At 33.3% G+C, this 19,491-nt stretch overlaps 1 protein-coding gene across 1 annotated transcript in view; it reads left to right on the forward strand.

Annotated features, from left to right (window-relative positions):
• The first annotated feature begins 1,810 nt into the window (after positions 1–1,810).
• Positions 1,811–19,491, forward strand: part of GABRG1 (gamma-aminobutyric acid type A receptor subunit gamma1) — a 65,653-nt gene continuing 47,972 nt past the window's right edge. Inside the window, exons 1-2 of the mRNA XM_010962606.3 lie at positions 1,811–2,630; positions 17,827–17,975. Of these exons, the coding sequence (XP_010960908.1) occupies positions 2,527–2,630; positions 17,827–17,975 (253 nt within the window). The 5' untranslated portion in view covers positions 1,811–2,526. The remainder of the gene's footprint in view (positions 2,631–17,826; positions 17,976–19,491) is intronic.

The raw sequence follows: 19,491 nt of genomic DNA on the forward strand, positions 1-19,491 counted from the left end.
TCTAAGATCTATAAAATCTGTTTCTCCATAAGTGTTCCTCCAAGAGACAGTATGGTTTGTTTGATGAGCACAGTGTACACTCTTGGCTTTGTTTGGAACTCACAGTGTCATCCTCCACTCCCACCACACACAAACACACACACACACACACACACACACACACACACACAGAGCTGGTTTAATAAATCAAATGAGACAGACTGTCAGGGTCAAGACATGGCTGATATACAAAATCATCATTCCTTCTTCAGGTTCCGGAGGGCACAGATCTCTTTAACAGAGTTTATAGGGAATTATAATTAACTATGACAGCAAAATAAGATCAGTTTCCCAGAAGATATATATTTAAAAAAAGGGCAAAAAAAAAAAATCAAAGGAAGAGACACAGAAATAAAAAAAAATAGATAAAATTGCTTGAAAAAAGGGACTGCAGTAAGTTTGAAATGTTTCAGCCCTAAATTGTCAAAAACCTAGATTTCAGAAAATACAGAAAATTTCCAAGTCTGGAAATTACCCAAGTCCTTTATCTTTTACAAGAATAAGCAGGCAATGTGTAATTACTTAAGGATATATCCTTCACCTTTCCTCTCCATTAATTTCTCTTCACAGTTTTCAGCATCTTTCAGTTATGTATGAGAACAATAAGAGTAAAATTTTGTTAAGAATTTTTGATGGGAAACTGTCAACTATTGTTGTATAACAACATGCAACATCATATTACCATTGATACAGGCAGAAATCTCACCTAATCTTAGCAAAATGCAAAGAGTACCTAGCCAAGTATTTGTTACTGCACACTTCTAGTGAAATAATTCCCAGTTCACTGGCTAATCAGAGCAGTGAATCAGTGTGTGCACCCAATGAAACGGACAGCTAACCAAAGCACAAATTTTAATTGACCAGAAACAAACAAACAAAACTACCCAGATTTATATTGACATCAACTTAACTAAATGTATTCACCTCAAAATCTATTATAATGAAACTTTACTGTTACACAAATTATTTGGTATGAGCTACCTTTACTAACACTCTTTGTGGAAGAGAATAATGCTTCCTAATTAATAAGTAGTAGATGATAAACAAGGAAGTCAATACCTATTTTCAGAGAAGACAAAAGAGATGGAGAACCAAAGAGGGGGAGAAGAGCCCAGCACTGCATCATCTGTTTTTCCGGCAAGAAAATATCTGTAACCTTGTTATCCCCATTCAGCTCCTTTAAGTGCTTTCAGAAGGTAGGATAAAAAAGGTTACCTTAAGGTCATGCACAAACATTGTTACTTCTACCTTGAACTATTTTCTGGGGGACAAATACTCTAAGGTAACTCATTGGTATACTGTAGTTCACCCATGAATCTGGTCAATTCCAGGTCGTTGTGAGATGATGGATGACACAGCCAAAAGAGCCCAACCCCAGGGCTTTGGTGAGAAGCAGTGATTTAGGAAGGCATAAAGGCAGAAGATGGCTGGGCAGAGCAAGCCTGCTTCCACCACCACCACTGTCTTCGCCTGTACAGTGGTTGAAGCTGCCAGAGGCTTTCTGGTTGCCACGGCAACTGTTGGGCTCTGCTGCAAACTCAAAGCAGAGCCTCTGAAGTTAGGTATCAAACACTGGAGCTCAACAAACGCAAAGGGGAGAACAAGGATCACCCGTAATAGATCTACAACTCCTATGGCTAAAATGACCTTTTTAAAATCGGAGTTTTGTTCACGTTTTTGTAGAATGAGTTAAGTCTTGCCTGGCATTGTTCATTAGTGTCATCTTCTGGTGCAAGGAGAGAGGAGACTCAAATCCTCTCACTTACAACGGCAGCGGAGGGGGTGTGGGTAGGAAACGTGATTACCAGGAATGCACCGAGCCCGCTCTTTCATTCATTCAGTTCTATATTTCAACATATCCTGAGAGCGTATTTGCGTCAGGCATTGTGCCAGGTGCTGGGTCTGCAAAGAGAAGTGAGGCACCGACCCCCACCTCAACACACACAAATTAACAATAATTAACAAAAATTAGCATAACCTTCGCAAGCCTGGGGAAAACCAGTTAGGCACTGCCAGCTCTCCACGGGTCCCTCTTGGAAGACAGATTCAGAATCCAAACACGCAAAGGGAAAGGAGACCCCGGAAATAGAGCTGGACAGGAGGGAAGGCTGGGGGAGGGGGGAAGCCAAGTTCCCCTAGGGAGGGAAGTCTGTCAGGGCCACGCAACTGTTTCTCTGAGGATGCGAGGGAGAAGAGGTTTGTTTTTCTTTTAGAAAGACGGAGCCCTTTTCCCTACTGGGCTCGATTTCTCGTAGGGGAAGCCCCGCCTCTTTGGGCCTTTGATTGGCCCTACTCTTTTTCAGATAATTTATGCCAGCATCCTCTCGGTCTGATTGGCTCCTTCGCTCGATTCCGCTGGGAGTCGCATCCTACCTGGTTGGGAGGTGTACTGCCTTCTCACACTCCGTCCTCTCGTACTCACCGGGCTGCAGCTGCGGTGGGAGAAAAAGTCCTGGTTTGGAGAATTGAGCGGAAAAAGCGATCCTGATGGGTTCTCGGAAAGCTCTTCTCTTCTCCCCTTTTCTTCTGTGGAGTCAAAGGAGAGGGGTGAGGCTGATATTCCTCTTACTGACTCTGCATCTGGGAAACTGGTGAGTTAAAAACTATTCTTTGGTATCCCCCCCCCCGCCCCTTTCCCCCTCACTTCTCTTTCTTTCAAAAATCATTCTAGGTTAAATAAATTTCATTTCAGTGAGCATATGTGCAATATTTTACCATCATTTTATTTTTGATTAGATCTACTCTTTTGCAGATAGAACAAAATTAGCCTATGTATGAAGCATAGAGATTAGCTCAGTTGTTTTTGACTTGAAGCACGTAGAAACTAGTAAAGGTTCAGTTACTGGGAGTGGGGACAGGAAGTAGAAATGATTTTGCTACTGCCTTTGGTGATTGAATGCCATTGATGAACTTTCTGGATGATTCTGCATTTTAAATAAAAAGTTATTTTAGAAACTTGTTACACAGCATGGTATGTATGATGCGTTTTTATTCACTAATATTGCTTTCTTTCTCTCTCTTTTTTTTTTTTTTTTTGCTATTCTAAAAAAGCAAAGTTTTACATCAAGAAAGATCATAAATATGGCTAAAAATCCATCAGGGTTGAAAGTGTGTCATATTTAACTTAGAAATAATCATGCATATTGAGTTTTGAATGATTTTTATTTTACTTGGCTGTGTACAAGTAAATAAGAATTGTATGGTGATATGAAAGCTCTGGCTGTGTGTGTGTGTGTGTGTGTGTGTGTGTGTGTGACACACAGAGAGGGAGAGAGAAAGTGAGAGAGGGAGAGCGATTACCAACCCCCAAGCCTCCAATTCAACAGGAACAGTTCTTGATTTGCTTGGGCTGTAATACCTTTCAATAAAACTTTGAAATCATTCTGCTAGAAAAATAAAATACTCAGATATCACACCTGGATATAGAAGTAGTGGGTGAACAAAATTAAAATATATTGATTGCGACATAGATACTATAAAGGTCTTGGACAAACTACTCATATCATGTAACTGTGTTTTGTACAAATGCACATTTAAAATTATGTTAAGGTATATATGTGATCCTGCTTAGAACTCCAGTAAAGTGCAGTCACTACAGAGATGGAAACATATCTTTATAACTACTTGCATCATTGCTAAAGTTAATTATTATGATGATTATTTTTAGCTTATAGCTAGAGTGAATTTTTTGCCATTACTAGCAGATTTTTCTCCCCCAAAATAGAGAATGGATTAAAACAGGGTAAGTAATATTAGATTTGCCAGAATATGTTTGACACTCAATATTACAGTTTTAGTGAATTTACCCCTTTCCCTTAGAAACTTAAATGTTCTGCATGGGCACAAAAATACTACTTGATTAATTATTTCTTATGTATAACTTGTGTCATAATGGTCTATTTCTTTGAATATATTATACAATTATGGAAGATATTTCAGTAGACCATGTTTCAGTGCTCTCATGTATCTTGATAATATCACAAATGAATCTGTGTTCTCAAAAGTAAAAACAGACTTACTTAGTGGTGTTTCGAAATATCAACCAGTATGCTCCTTTATCTTTGTAAGTGCAAGTTTCTCTGGCAACCTCATAGATAAGCTGCTTACTAAAGGGCACACTGTCTATCTAAAAAAGATGTTTGGGTTTAAATAATACATTTTGTTCCTGAGGAGATTTACATTATGAGCATCGTAACTAGTTTCAGAACTGTCTTCAAGCTGCTCAGAATTAGAGTGGTGTGGTGCCGTGGACAGAGGTGGGCTCTGGCAGACTGGAGACGTGATTCTATGTGTCAAGAGCCCTTAACCTCTCTGAGCACAGTTCCTTCTTCTAGGAATTGGAGGGTAGTAGCACAGTGTTTATGATTTCTTCAAGTTTTCATGTTCAGTATGTCTAAGATTTGAACTGAAACAGAAAATAACTCAGTGCTGGCATCACTGGCTTTTCTTAGTAGTTTTCAAGAGGGAAATTCTAATCGGGAATGCTCTGTACTATTTTCTTGCCATATATATGAGTGAGTGAGAGGGAGAGATGTGTTATACAGTTAAAATAAATCATTTTATCATAGTACTATAGAGAATCTGGATTATTCTGGCCAGTGATTAAATACATATTAAAAATAAAGCTATATGTTGCTGTTGTAAATTAGCTCTTAGGGCCTCAGTTATGACAGTGTATGTCTTCACTTTTCAAAGTAGCTAGCTACAGTTGTGGTGAACTTTTCATCCTTTTAATATTTAGTTGAAGATAACGGATGTTAACATGCATAAGCATTTACATTCGTATTTTCTTCTTCCTTTCTCCTTTTGAGGGAACCTTTCTAAAACTAACCACAGATGGTTCTGTTTACATAAGACTATTGATATCTTCTGCTGGAGTCTAAATTAAATCTTCAAAGTCACCCATTTTGGGATTTACCAGATTGGAAGCTAGTATTTCTTGTATCTAATCAGAGACAGTAGCTTATTTCCTCATTAGTTTTCATCAGGAGCATAAAGGAGGGACACTTTATTGATTTTTATATTGCTGAGCTATGAAAACCAATCCTGTTGTAACTAAAAGCTGTAGTCATGGTTCCTACGTTTCATTCTCTGTGAGGCTGTATGGCATCTTGGCAAGTGTTTAAAATCTCTTAAGTTTGATTTGACTTATTTGTAATGTTGAAAAATATAATTATAATCAGACTTTTGAAAAGAATTGAAAAAGTGCTTTGAGATTTTAGCTCTTCTAAAATGTAATTTATGATACGCTTTGACTAAGAAGTTATATTTTGAGATAGCTCAAGGAAAATAACTCATTTCTGTTTTTTAAAACAATTTCATGAGTCAACAATCATACAATTTAGCAATCAACTGCCCAAATGACAATTTTCAAATCTAATTGCTTTATAAAATATATTATTTTCAAAAAATTTCAGTTATATATTTTGTGGCTGGTAGTGCATGATTTTTCTTTAAGCATTTGGATTTTTGGCCTCATTTTCTAATAAGATATGGAAGCAAACTTGAGGACAAAATGACTAGTGATGCTCTATGATATTAAATATTCAAAGAAGAACTGAGAGACAAAATGATTTTGAAGCTAAAATGTAAAATTCTACAATTAATAAATCCCCTGTGGATTGAGTCCACTAGGTATGCTCTTCTAACATTTTATCCTGTTATATATACTGTGGGACACACTTTTGGTTAAGCAACCAAAGGAAATGTTTTGATTTTTCATTTAAAAATAAAACAGACAAATCTAATATTTTATATTTATACAAAGGTGATTAAAATTTGTCTAAGAAAATAATAACGAAGGGGGTTTGAAAGGAAAGGAGACAAGACAGGGTGGAAAACTGAAAAAGTGTCTCTTGAGATAGTATCAAAATATGATGAATTACTGCCATGGGGGAAGGAGGAGGAGTGAGCATAAATTGAACGTATGGGCCTTAGGAGAATAATTCACATATATACATGCTACCAATCCTGGACTTGAACATTAGGTGTAAATTTTAGTTTCTGCTCCATCACTTCCCTCTAGGGTGATTTCAGGCAAATCTGTGAGGAAGAGAATCCTCATTTGTGAATGGTAGAAATTACATCTACTTTTTCAGCTGTTTCAAGACCAAAAGAGAAAATTTGTGCAAAGTATATGGCATTTAAAATTTTAATTTAAATGACATAAAAATAGATATTCTTGGAATCACAGTAATCCTAGTATTATTTATTCTAGTTTAAGTTGTTTAAGTCAAGTAAATGCTTTGAATCCTTTGTGCATTATTAAATATGTTTTGGTTTATGGAAGAGATCATTCAGTCTTTCATTCAACAAGTATTATTGAATGCCTGCTATGTGCTCTACACAGTGCAATTTGCTGGGTTTACAGTGGTGAATAAACTAGTCTTAAATACTAACCATGTGGATAGTACTTGTGTCTAGTACTCTATATGCATATGGCCATTCTACTCACTGCTAAGACCTAGATTTATGGTATTAATCAAAGGAAAACATCTTCTAGTCAAAAAAGGGAAATATACCTTCAGAACCCCAAAGATGAACAAAGGCATCTACATTTTTAAGGTTAGAGGGTACTGATAGAAAAGATTACAATCAAGGAAGGAGATTTAGAAAGCTATGAAATTACTCATCAGCAACACCAAAAAACCATGAGGGAAATAAATGTCTCTAAAATTCTAAAGACAAATGTCCAACTGAGAAGGTTATACTTAGCCAAACCACCAATCAAGCATGAAACGGAAATAAAGCCCAGATACTGCTATTCTCCCCATTTTACAGATGGAAAAAACCAGGGCACAGCCATTTTTGGGGACTCACTAAAGATCATCTTGCTGTTAATGCTGAATCCAAAACTCAGAATCATGTGCTCTTTGCCCAGCGCCTGCATCTTAATCACCTTTTCTCTAAAATTACAAATGCCATGTAAATCAAAACATTCATCATAACTGTGGATGAAGGGGCAGAAAAAGTAAGTGAAGGAGGGAAAGAAGGGAAAAGGAAAAGAAAGGAAAGGAAAGAAAGGAAAGGTTAATGCAATTGACAGAAGCACAGTAAGTATACAATCCACTGTGTTTCTATCATATAATCTGGAATATTACACACAATGTTGTATTAATCATTTTAGGGGAAATATCAACAAACTGGAGTACTTGTTCTAGAAAAAACACCAAGGGATAAAGAGTTAAAAGCAAGAATTCAGAATTTAGATAAATTTTGTTGAAGAATCAGATATTTTTTAAAGATGCTATATGAAATCATAATTGAATTTATTATGTATAGATGTAACAGACAAATCATAACCAAGTAGGGAAAGCTACAGCAAGGCAGATTTTCATCAATACAAAAGCCCTCTAACAAAATAATGGATATCTTAGACTTCAAGCAGAAGCTTGTTAGAGATCTTGTATTCTTTGGGAGGCAGATGAAATTTATATTTTTTTCTATTTTTAAATATCTCAGAATCTAATTCTGTCTGTACTAAAATAGTTTAACCAACTGAAGTCTCATGTATCAGGAAATAACCCTAGCTATTAAATCATTTAGTAAACATTTATTGAGCATTAGCATTCATTCAACAACTGTTATACTCAGTGCCTACTATGTGCTAAACACAGGTCTGGGAACTGGAGATAAAGTGGCAAGCAAGACATAATCTTTGCCCTAATAGTGTTTTCATAATGTATATAGGACACACACACACACACACACATATGATAGTATATATATACACACACATATATATGATAGTGTGTATATATATATATATATATATATATACACACACACATATACAACATATACATATGAATGGTAGTATGCATGCTGGACAAAGAAGGCAGAGTTCCTGCCCCCACTGAACTTAGTAGTTAATGTTGGGATGGTCTATTGATATAAACAAGTACAGACAATAAAATGCCATAACTGCTACTCAGAATTCTAGATGAGCTATAGTGGGGACATCAAGAAGGCCGTCTTCAATCACAACTCTGGGAAAAGACTGAATGTTCTCACCTGTGATGGGCAAAAGTTCAGGTTAAGTGGTGGTGAAAAATATACATAGAGATATAACATTACTATTCTGTGGCCAGAGGTATGGTCTCATAGTGTGGCAGGCCTTTTGAAAACTATATTCCTAAGGTACCTTTTACTTTGGTCATCTAATATGTGGATTAAAATAACAGCATTCTATTAAAACCTATATAATATAGTTTAATAGTGAACTTCTGAACTGTAGGAATCCTTCCCTTCCAAATACAATTCATCTGGAGATTTAACATTTCTCTTTATTTTTAGACAAACACACTGAGTACCAACTAGTACCAAGTAACAATAGTAGAGACGGTGCTAGGAGGGATATAGAAGGAGAGTTAACATAGACCCTGCACTCCAACCTGTAGTTGGATAGGCATATCAGAAAGTCCACGATGAGAACATAGTGGGTTTAAGTTAATGTCTTAATATTGGTATGATTAGCGTATGATTTGGTTCTCCACGCAGCTGTAAGTCCGCTAGAATCAAGTGCTCTAGAAAGCAAGTTAATCTTTGGGTAGATTTCCAGGACTATGACTTGTGGTTGCAGAATCTTTGAACTGCTTCAATGTAGGGACATCGTTTACCTATCAGTCATCCTAGATGTGTAGAGCTATCAGAATAATTTTCCAACTCATGAAGAAGAGTGTTTGGGGTAAGGATTACCTTTTCAACTAAATAGCTATATGACTAGAACAAAGCAGCCCTATTGGTTGGATTACACTTAAGTGTTACTCAGACATTTGTGTTTTACAAACTAACTTGTTACTCCGTGCAAGTGGCTTATGAGTGTATATTTGTTTCTGTCACTTCTTTGGTAACAATTCTTTTTGAAAAACCTTCATATTGTCATAACTGGAGTTGACTAGAAAGAGCGTTTTGTTGTTTCAGTTCTACTCATTTGTAGTCTCTCTTTTCTGAAGGGGAAGGTCTGAGAGAATACTTATGCCAATGAAAATATTTCATCTCTCCTTTTATGATGCCAAGACTTAGGAGAAAGGTATATCTTTCTGCATTCAGAAGAGTAAATTCCCATTTCTTCCTTCTATTTAATTTTAAGATCCTTTACTATGTTTTATAATTTAATAAGCCTAAATATTATGCTTCCACTTTGCAAAAATTTTAGCAGCCTTACAGAATTTATCTGATGCATAAGAACATCAAAGGCTTAGAGAATGTCAATGTCACGAAGATTTATGTTGTTCATAAGTTTAATTTATGTCAGTTAAGCTCTATGGATATAAAGTGGTGTTGGTTTTAATATACTTTCAATCCAATGGTAATTTTTTTAATAGACTGTAATGAAAAGTCTGTTTCTTTCCTTCCTCCAAAAAATATTCACATGGAAGCAGTCCCCAAAGAATATTTATAATTTCTGGGTATTCTCCATCCCCCTGAATACTATTCTTTGGAGGCATGGTTCCCAATTTTCTAAACTCCGTTTTAACAAAACAGAGTTGGCCAGCCAAAAAGCAAATAAAAAAATCCCAAATTTGTCAGAATATATTGTTTTATCATTAATATTTGTTTTTATTTTAATGATAAATCACTAAACTATATAAATTTCATAATTATAAGCAGAGGTGTTAAGAAAAAATAATCTCTGCTTTATTTTATAATTTTTCCAATTTTGTTCTCTTTCTAAAAATATGCCACTATACTAACTGACATTTTAAAAATTTATTTGGTATCTATCTATACCTTTTCTCATTAGCTGTTACAATTGTACATTCTTATATCTAGTCTAACCAGATCAAACTGTGTTCTAATAGATTTAGGAATTGTCCAGACCCCTTTCTGAATCTAACAGTGTAGTACTCTGTGCCCAAATCAATGTCTATTGTTGCTAATTTCCTAACACTGATATAATTTGAAGGATGCTATGTATTCTACCTTACCAAGGAAACTACAGAAAATTCACAGTGGATGAAAATGTCACATTTTATTTTTTCTCCTAGATTAATATTTCACATCTCAAATTGTGGAACCATTAATATACAGTCCAATTTCTGTTCTATTCTGTGGACATAAAATGTCTTTAAATTTAAAGCTTTTTACCATAAATACTTTAGACCTTATTTTCATTTGTTTTTTTAACTAAATAATTTAAATAATCTCTAAGTGATATATATATGTATATACATATATGGTTAAAATATATAGGAAAAACCAAAACTTTTTTCCCCTAATGTCATGTTTTTTATCATATACTGTTAATAATAATGGAATAATACTTATTGTCAAAATTACTAAGCAATTTGAAGCCTATACTTCCAAATTTTTCCAGAAGTTCAGATAATATATATACACATTTGTGTGTATATATTTTATACAAATGAAATCTAATACTTGTTTTTGTCATACAACCAATATCAAAGATATTTTTCTAGATTAGTACACTTAGTTGTACCTCATTTTTAATGTTGAAGTGGTATTCTATATTGTGGAAGTATCATAATTTATTAAATTATTCCATAACAGTCTCTTTCATTTTATTATGAACATTGTTACTATGTACCTATATACATATGTACATGCTTTTAATTTCAATATTTCATCAGTGTTGCCAAATTACTTGCTAGAGAGGAATTTATTCTACTAATGGTTATAAAAATGCAATTTATCTATATCAACACCAGTACAGAATGTAATGAATCTTTTAATATTTTGTCATTATGATGGCTAAAATTTGTCAGATTTTAAATCTATTTTCCCTTGCTACCAGTAAATGTTGGCATAATTTTATGTATTTATTAGCTTTTGTCCTCCTCTGAATTCATGTATACCAATTATGTTGTAAATATCTTTGTCTCAGTTTATCCTTTGTCTCTATTCTTTGTCTAAATTGTTTTACATCATCTATTTATTTTTTTTGGTCAGATTTTTATTTTTTTTCTTTTCCTGATTTGGTTACATGTTGCTTAGAAAAAGCCTCCTCACTCCAAAAGTTAAAAAAATTCAGTATCTTATTTAATAGTCATATATTTTATTTAATATATTTTGATCTTTAATATATCTGTAATTTATTATGTAAGTAGGAGTCTAATATATTTTTTGTAAATGGCTAAATAAGTATTTCAATCCAATTTACTGAATAATTCATCCTTTCATTTCTAAACTGACTAGTCACGTTTATTATACATTAAATTTTTGTACTCTTGGGATCTGAATTTGAATGTTTGATTTTGTTCTCATTGATTTCTTTATGTATTACCACAATATGATTTTCATTATAGTAACTTTATTTTGTTTTCTTTTATTCTGGCAGGGCAAATTTCATCTAACAATTCTATTTACCAATAATTTCTTGTACACCCTCACATTGATTCTTCCACTTAATTACAGTATAATGATTTTAACCTGTTACATAGGAACTATGGATGTTGATTGAAACTTTATTAAATTTATAAACTAATTTGAGAATTATATATTAATAATATTATTTTATAGCAAGAATGTTTACTTTGGCTTTATTTTTTTTGTTCTTATGTTCTCCAATTAGTTTTTTTTGTTTCTTCACATAAACCTTATACCTTCCCTGTTATATATTTTTCTTAATTATTTTATAGATTGTGTTGTCATTGTGAATTAAATCGTTTTTTTCATGATGGATTAGTACTAGGATCAGAAAGCTACTGTGTTTTGTAAAATTAATTTTATATTAGTTTAACTACACTAATCAATTCTCTGATTAAGTCCAACATTTTTAGTTGTTTATTTTCTTGATTCACTATAATTTTACCTATAAACAGCAGGATGAGTTCTAATATTCTTTCCATTTATTCATTTATTTAGTAAATTTTTAAATTGGATACACACTATGTGTCAGGCTAGGTGCCAATTGTATCACATTGAAAACCTTAACCCCTGCTTTCTATGAGCAAATAGAGGGTTGTGAAAAATAAGGTAGTGATTAAGATGAAATGTGATTAACTTTATAGTAGAGTTAAATTCAAGCATATAGTAAAACATACATAGTATTCTAGGCCTGCTTCCCTTCCCCCTCCTCAAATGTCCAAAGCATTCTTCTCCATGTGTGTTAAGAGATGGGTCCCCCATTCCTTTGTGCTAATAAGAGAATCACAGAGTTGAGTTGACTATCATTTCACCTCTCTAAAGCTCTAGAAGTTCAAATCTATAACTTTGTTATTTATTACTCTTCTACTTATTTTGCTTCTCTACTAACTTTTATGTGCAATAAAACTAATTCAGTGCTACAACCCTAAAAAGAGCTTTGTACAAAAGAATTAAGCAGCTAGACTATAATGGCCAAAAGAAAATAAGACTTTAATTTTTTTTTTAATTTTACTTTTATTTTCTTTGACTTCCAGCTCTAAAATCAGTGCCAACACATATTTTTAAAAAGTTAGCTCCTACAGTCATTGACATTAAGTCTACTCAGAAATATTAGAACAGATATGTTTCTTTCCTGAAACTTGTCACTTAACTTATAGAAATGTATCTGATGTTTTACTTATAAACACTGATTTGTCATGAGCAACAGATCATTGCTGAGGCCTGGCTTTGAAGTTCCATCTGCACTGTCCTAACAGTTTAGTGGGCATCTTCCCCAAGGGTCAAAACCTGGACATTAACATTTGCAGTCTTTATATGATACTTTAAATGAACTATATACAGGGTACAGCTATACAATTTATCACCCAAATTAAGTTATTTGTGAGTGAAAGAGGGGGTGAGTTATTCCAAGACAACAGGCATAAATCAAGATCGTTCTGGGACAATCTGGATGAATGTTTACCTTACATACGAAAAATAGTTTATATTGACTGACTTGATATAGACATAGATTATTTTTTTCTAGCTGTAAAGATGAATTCTTTTCCATAATTCTATGACTTAGCATGCCTTGTCTTTACTTGACCTGTCTCTTAGTTATCATCAGTTTAAAACTTTTGCTTACTATATTAAGAAGAGCAATACACTCATTAAAGTACTTTTTTGCTTATAATAATTTATTATGTAATCAGATAGATTTGTAAAAGTATAAATAGCTTAGTAAGGCAAAAAACCAACACTGACATGGATGACTCGAAAACCTTCTTTAGTAAAAATTTGCAAGTGTCAATTAAAGACTGTGAGAGCAAAGGCCTCAGAGAGGCGGATGCCAAGATGGGATTAGACATTTAAGAGATATTTGAGAAAAATGCCTGTGCAAGGGACAGGAGTGGAGATGGAAGCAAACAGAGAGAGCCTTCAGATAATGATGGAGGTCTGACCCCCTGTGAAAGTACAGGGGAAAGAAGAAATTTGGGTCAAAAGAGTCTCAGGCTATAGAGTTCAAAACAGATTTTGGCCAGGCAAGTGGGAGTCATCCAACACAAGCTGACCTTTAGAGGAGGCCCTAGCCCTGCAGGAGTGGATCAGCACTAGCATTGCAACAATATTCAGTTACTGCCTGAAAGCAGCCTGGGGGAGCTTGGATCTGGTGCAGACACAGGGCTGGTCCCGAGGGCCAGCAGCTGGGCTGTCAGTCAACCACGTTCCCTCCCTGGGAGAACAGAGTGGCAACTTTTTAGGGCTGCCACTTTTGTTTTCTTGGCAGAGTAGAAAGCCCTGCCTTTCTCTATAAAAGGCTCTACTGAATTACTTATTTTGTATAATTAGAAATTTATTTCAGGGCACTATCTGGTGTGTAGGAAGAAGTAGTTCATTTCTAGATAGAAATTATTGTCAGATTAACTCCTTTTCATGTACTTACATTACAAAATTATGCAGAAGTTATAGTATACAATTAATATACAGAAAAAAATTAAACTTTTTATAGCTCTACTAGCATAGAATACTTATTATATTCATTATGCTGCTTTCCTGTTAAATCTTTAGTCGTTTTATACCTAGGTTTTTATAAAAGCCAATTGTTATGTGTGGTTTTTTTATATAACATTACATTATGAAAATAATTTCATATTTTATAGACTCTTCACAATCACCAACTGGATGGATGCATCCATTATGTCATATGGATGCAGCACAATTTGCTTAAAATACTCTTATTGTTTAAAATTTGTGCTATTATAGATAACACTGTGATAAGCATCTTTGCACATGATGGTTTTCTGTATCACACGAATAGTTTTCTCTTTTATTAGAAAATAAAATCATCCAGATCAGGAATGCAATTTTCTTTGTCTCTTTGTTTTCAGCAATTAGCACATTTGTCGTACACGGTATTTCTTCTATAAATGAATTAAAGCATTGGACTGAAGTTTGAGCACAGACATTAGAAAATCTTTTTCATCAGAGAGAGCGTGTGTGTGATTCCTTAAGATTATTGTTCTAACTTAAAACTCAAAAGCAGAGACTAAGCTTCCAACCTATGCCCCTACTACTTACTTATCAGAAGTGTTGCTGTATTCTTATAAATTAGAAAACTCAAAATCCAACCACTCTGGATTGTTTAATAAAGATAAAATGATACTATGGAAACCTCAAAAAAAAGAAAATGAGTCTCTAAACTAAGTCAACCTTATTTTAAATCCTGGCTCTATTACTTAATAGTGTGGATCCTAGAGACCCTATAAATCTATTTTTTCTCTTCTGTAAGATAGGAATAGTCATATTTATTTCATCAGATTACTGTGGATCAAATGACATGACAATACAGAAAAAAGCTGTCACACCGTTCCTGAAACATGGCAGGAACTTAATGGTGCATTCTAGGCACTCAACAGCTGATAACAACAATAAAAAGCATACATCAGTAAAATAAACAATTAGTGAAATTATACACTGAGGAGTCTATGTATTTCCAGTAATGATAAAATTATACTTATTCAGATTATTTGAAAGAAGTGCTTGAGAATGAGTCCAGAAATTTCCAGAGCATTATCTAAGAAAATATGGTATATATGATAGATACACAAGTTTATACTGTATAGCACAGGGAACCATATTTGATATCTTGTAGTAGCTTATGGTGAAAAAGAATATGGAAATTAATATATGTATATTCATGTATGACTGAAGCAATGTGCTGTACATCAGAAATTGACACATTGTAAACTGACTATATTTCAATTAAAAAAGAAAAAGAAAATGATACATTTTTTCCCGAAATGAGTGTTCACTCAGCATATATAAATGTTACCAAATCTTCTAGCCTGTGAAACACAGTGAGACATCATACGCTATATGACATACTAAATTTTTAAATCATGACAAGCGATATATAATACCAATATGATAACTACTGAAGGTAATTTAGAAAGTGTGGAGAAAAATGTAGAAATGTTACCTATAATAAAATTTCCTTTCTGTTATTACCCAGAAGGAGGAACGTAAGCTTTGTAATATCACTGAGGTCAATTTTCATATTAGCTCTGAGCCAGCTGGGAAAAGGGTAATATAAATCACTATGAGCATGGGCTTTTTGGATTACCAAGTTGTTGCTACATTAAAAAATAAGAAAAGCTTTTATTTTTTCTGGGAACTTCTATTTGACTACAATCATATTTCAAAGAAAAACCAAGTTCTTATATGTGCAGTATTCTGCCTCTATCCATCAGATGTTTTATTCTATAAAACTGGGATTTAAAGCTAAATAGATGACCTAAAATTTTGGTTGTTGACAATATCTCAGCAATTCTAATTAAGTAAAATATTCCTGAAGGACACACCAGCAGGGATTCTTAGTACTTCAATACTTTAAATGCTTTAGTTTATAAATGAATGTATGTATGTACTTATGTATACATTTTATTGAGAGAAAAGAAGGAGTTATTTGAAGGAAATTATATTACTATATTTCAATAGTATATTCGTTTTGAAGTTAAATACAGTAAAACAATTAATATAAATGAGTAAGTACTTCATTAAAAATCTGTTAACTGAATGTACCCCAGGAATTCATATAGGGATAAAATGTGCACACTGTGGTAACAAACTACCCCCAAGTCTCAGTGGCTTACAACACCGAGTGTTTTTGCTTAGGCTATGTGTCCATTGTAGGTCAGTGGTGTCTCTGTTCATGTTGCCTTCGCTCTGGAAGTGAAGTAGTGGAGTGGTAGCCTCTGAGTATGGCTGGTCTTCTGGCAGGAGAAGTGGGATATGGTGACTCACTCACTGACAATAAATCTTCTGTTTCGTAGTGATGCATGTTACATATATTCCATTAGCCAAAGCAAATGCACGCCAAACCAGAGTTTAGGAGGGATGTATAATCCTCTTGCAGAAAGGAGTATTTCAGGTCACATGACCAAGTGAGAAGTCCGTGGGGTGAAAAGTATAATTCTCTAACAGGAGGAAGAGGAGAAATACTGAGAAGACTAATGCACTCAATTATGCTTTAATAATAACTATCAATACAATTATTGTGAAGATGAAATGAGGTAAAAATACTTTAAAAGTTAAGCTTTAATTTACAATTTTAATTTATACTCTTCAAAAGGATAAAGAAGGTGGACGTTAACTAAGCTTACTGTGATAATCATTTTGCTATGTATACATGTATCAAATCATTGTGTTGCACACCTTGAACATATATACAATGTTATATGCCAATTAAATCTCAATCAAACTGGAAAAGAATTTAAAAGAATAAAGGAGGGGAAGGCTGCATTAGGTAAGACACTTAGGTCCAAAGTAAAAGAGATCTGAGTGAATAGTGTAGAAATATCAGTTAAGGTTAATGAGATAAACTTGGATATCTTCTGTTGGAGGGAAGCCCATCTCTGAAATATATGTAAATAAATAATATACATAGATTTACCCGATTTTACCAACACAAAAATTTATATATATTTTTCCACTGAAGGACTAAGATTTAGTAAAGCTGGCTGTGTGAAGTCTAGGATGATGTCATTCAAATAAAGATGGGGTTGCTTATGGGTAGTAAAGAGAGGAGTAGTTTGCTACTTTTGATGAATTGTAGATGAATATCTATATTACTGCATGTTTCTACCACACTTCATAAGTTAAGCTTGTTAAACACACAGGTGTAGCAGGAAGAGTTAGCTGGAGGATCAGAATCTGATTCTTAGTTTTGCACATAAGTAAGTTTGTGCTTTGGTTAGTTCCTTATTGACTTCAGTTTTCTCATTTACAAAATAAAGGCAGTGGGTTATTTGAGTCTAATTTCTAGTCCTAAAATGTGATAATTATTCTCTTGAGAGCACAGAGATTGAGTTGTCCATCCACTCATGATTTGATAATAAGATACTCTTTGACAAAGTTCTTGGAATAGATGTCTGAGTTCTTCTGACTTAAAAGGAAGAAACATAGATGTGTTCAACAACTCTTCCTCTTTTCTTCAAATCCTGCTTCACTTATCTTTCCTTAAGTCTTCTTTTCTACACATGCATTTTAAAATACATTTTACCAGACTGATTATTGCAACATTTCTTGTATTTATTTATCTTTTAATTTTTACTTTTGAGTGTGATGGTTTAGAGTCATTACACATGTTGTGCAGGTTGTGTACTGCTCAAACCTAGTGCCACTAACATTATCAGTGCATAATCTCTCTGGCCTTTAATGACTATTGTAGGGGTGGCTAACATTTATTTTATCATATTAATATTATATTACTTTTCCTTTCAACAAATTCTTCATTTTTGAATATTATTATATCATAACAGCTCATATGATGAATGTGTTCATCTTACTGAACCTGAAATATTTCTAATACTTTTTCCCTCTTATTACTCCCTTATACAATTATAATAATCTTAAACTATTTTTTAGATACATTCTTTGGTTGAACTTTCTATCAAACAAATTTTTCTTTGAATTCTTTAGTGTTGATAAAGCAGATGATGAAGATGATGAGGATTTAACAGTCAACAAAACTTGGGTCTTGGCACCAAAGATTCATGAAGGAGATATAACACAAATTCTCAACTCATTGCTTCAAGGCTATGACAATAAACTTCGCCCAGATATAGGAGGTAAGTCTGAGGAACCCTTCTGGCATTTTGGTGACTATGAAAGCCACATTTACTGATGTTACTTTGCAAATAATGATATTTTATCCATTTTCAAAATTACATGTCTTTTTAATGACATGTTGCACTAAGACAGAGATCAATGTTGATAGTCCTGGTTTGTTTCTGATACTGGGGAAAGCAATCTATATTTCACTGTTAATTATGATGTTTGTTGTAGGCATTCTCTCTCTCTCTTTTTTTTTTTTAAGATTCTCTTTGTAGTTTCTTTCTCTTCTTATTTTGCTAGGGTTCTTTTTAGCTCCCCAATGTTTCAGATGATTTCTGTGCATCTATTGAAACAATTATATTGATTATATCTTGCCCTTTAGTCTACTTATTGTTTGTTCTATAACTAACTTTGACTGATTTTTTAAAACTTAAACCAAGTTTGCATTTCTGTACTAAATGTAACTTGGTTGTGACATGGTAATATTTTTAAAGTATCACTAGATTTAATTTGATAATATTTTGTTTTGGAATTTTACATCTATATTTGTAATGGGCATTAGCCAGTTACTTAACTTTCTGTAATGTCTTTTTCAGTTTTGGAATCAAGATAATGCTAGCATATACAAATGAATTATGTTTTCCCTTTCTTCTCATCTCTGAAAGTGTTATCTAAAATGGATACTATTTCTTCCTTAAATATTTGGAAGAATTATTTGGTGAAGTCACTTTGGCCTAGAGTTTGCGTTTGGGGAAAATTTTTTTAACATTACAATTACTTTAATAGTCAGTTTTGGGTTATTATGAAAGAATTGAAATTTTCAAATTTATTAGTGCTAAATTATTTCATAGTACCTTTTGTGATTTTTTTAATCACCCTTAGGATCTGAGGGTTTTTTCCCCTTTGCCATTCCTGCTATTAGTAATCTATTCTTTCATTTATGAATAAAACTTAAAGGACTTTAACATTTTTCTTAGTTTGTCATAAAATCAAATTTTGACTTTGTCAAATTTTTTATTGAAAGTTTTCCTAAATTTTATTATTTTACACTATTTCATTCATTATGTTAATCTATTTTTCTTGCATTTAATATCATTTTCCTATACTGCTTAATTATTTAATTTCAAAATAAAATTTAGATTTAGTAAAATTATGTCTATACATGGAATTTTCATAAAACTTTCAACCATAATGTTGACATTTTACATAATAATAGAACTGTTAGGTAAATCAATACATTAATATTGATACAATACTATTAACTAATATATAGACCTTATTCAAATTATGGCAGATACATCACTAATGTCCTTTTCTTCTGGTTAAGAACTCTAACCAAGATCACGCATTGCATTTTGTCCTCATGTCTCCATACTCTCCTCCAATTTGGTGTAGTTCTCAGCTTTATCTGTTTGTTTATTGAATATGGTACTTTTAAAATGCACTGTCCGGTGGAACAACCCTTAGTTTGTTTCATATTTTCCTTACTGGGCTGCATTCACATACATTTACCAAGAATACCACAAAAGT

Source organism: Camelus bactrianus, chromosome 2 (genome assembly GCF_048773025.1).
Source record: "Camelus bactrianus isolate YW-2024 breed Bactrian camel chromosome 2, ASM4877302v1, whole genome shotgun sequence".
Lineage (NCBI taxonomy): Eukaryota > Metazoa > Chordata > Mammalia > Artiodactyla > Camelidae > Camelus > Camelus bactrianus.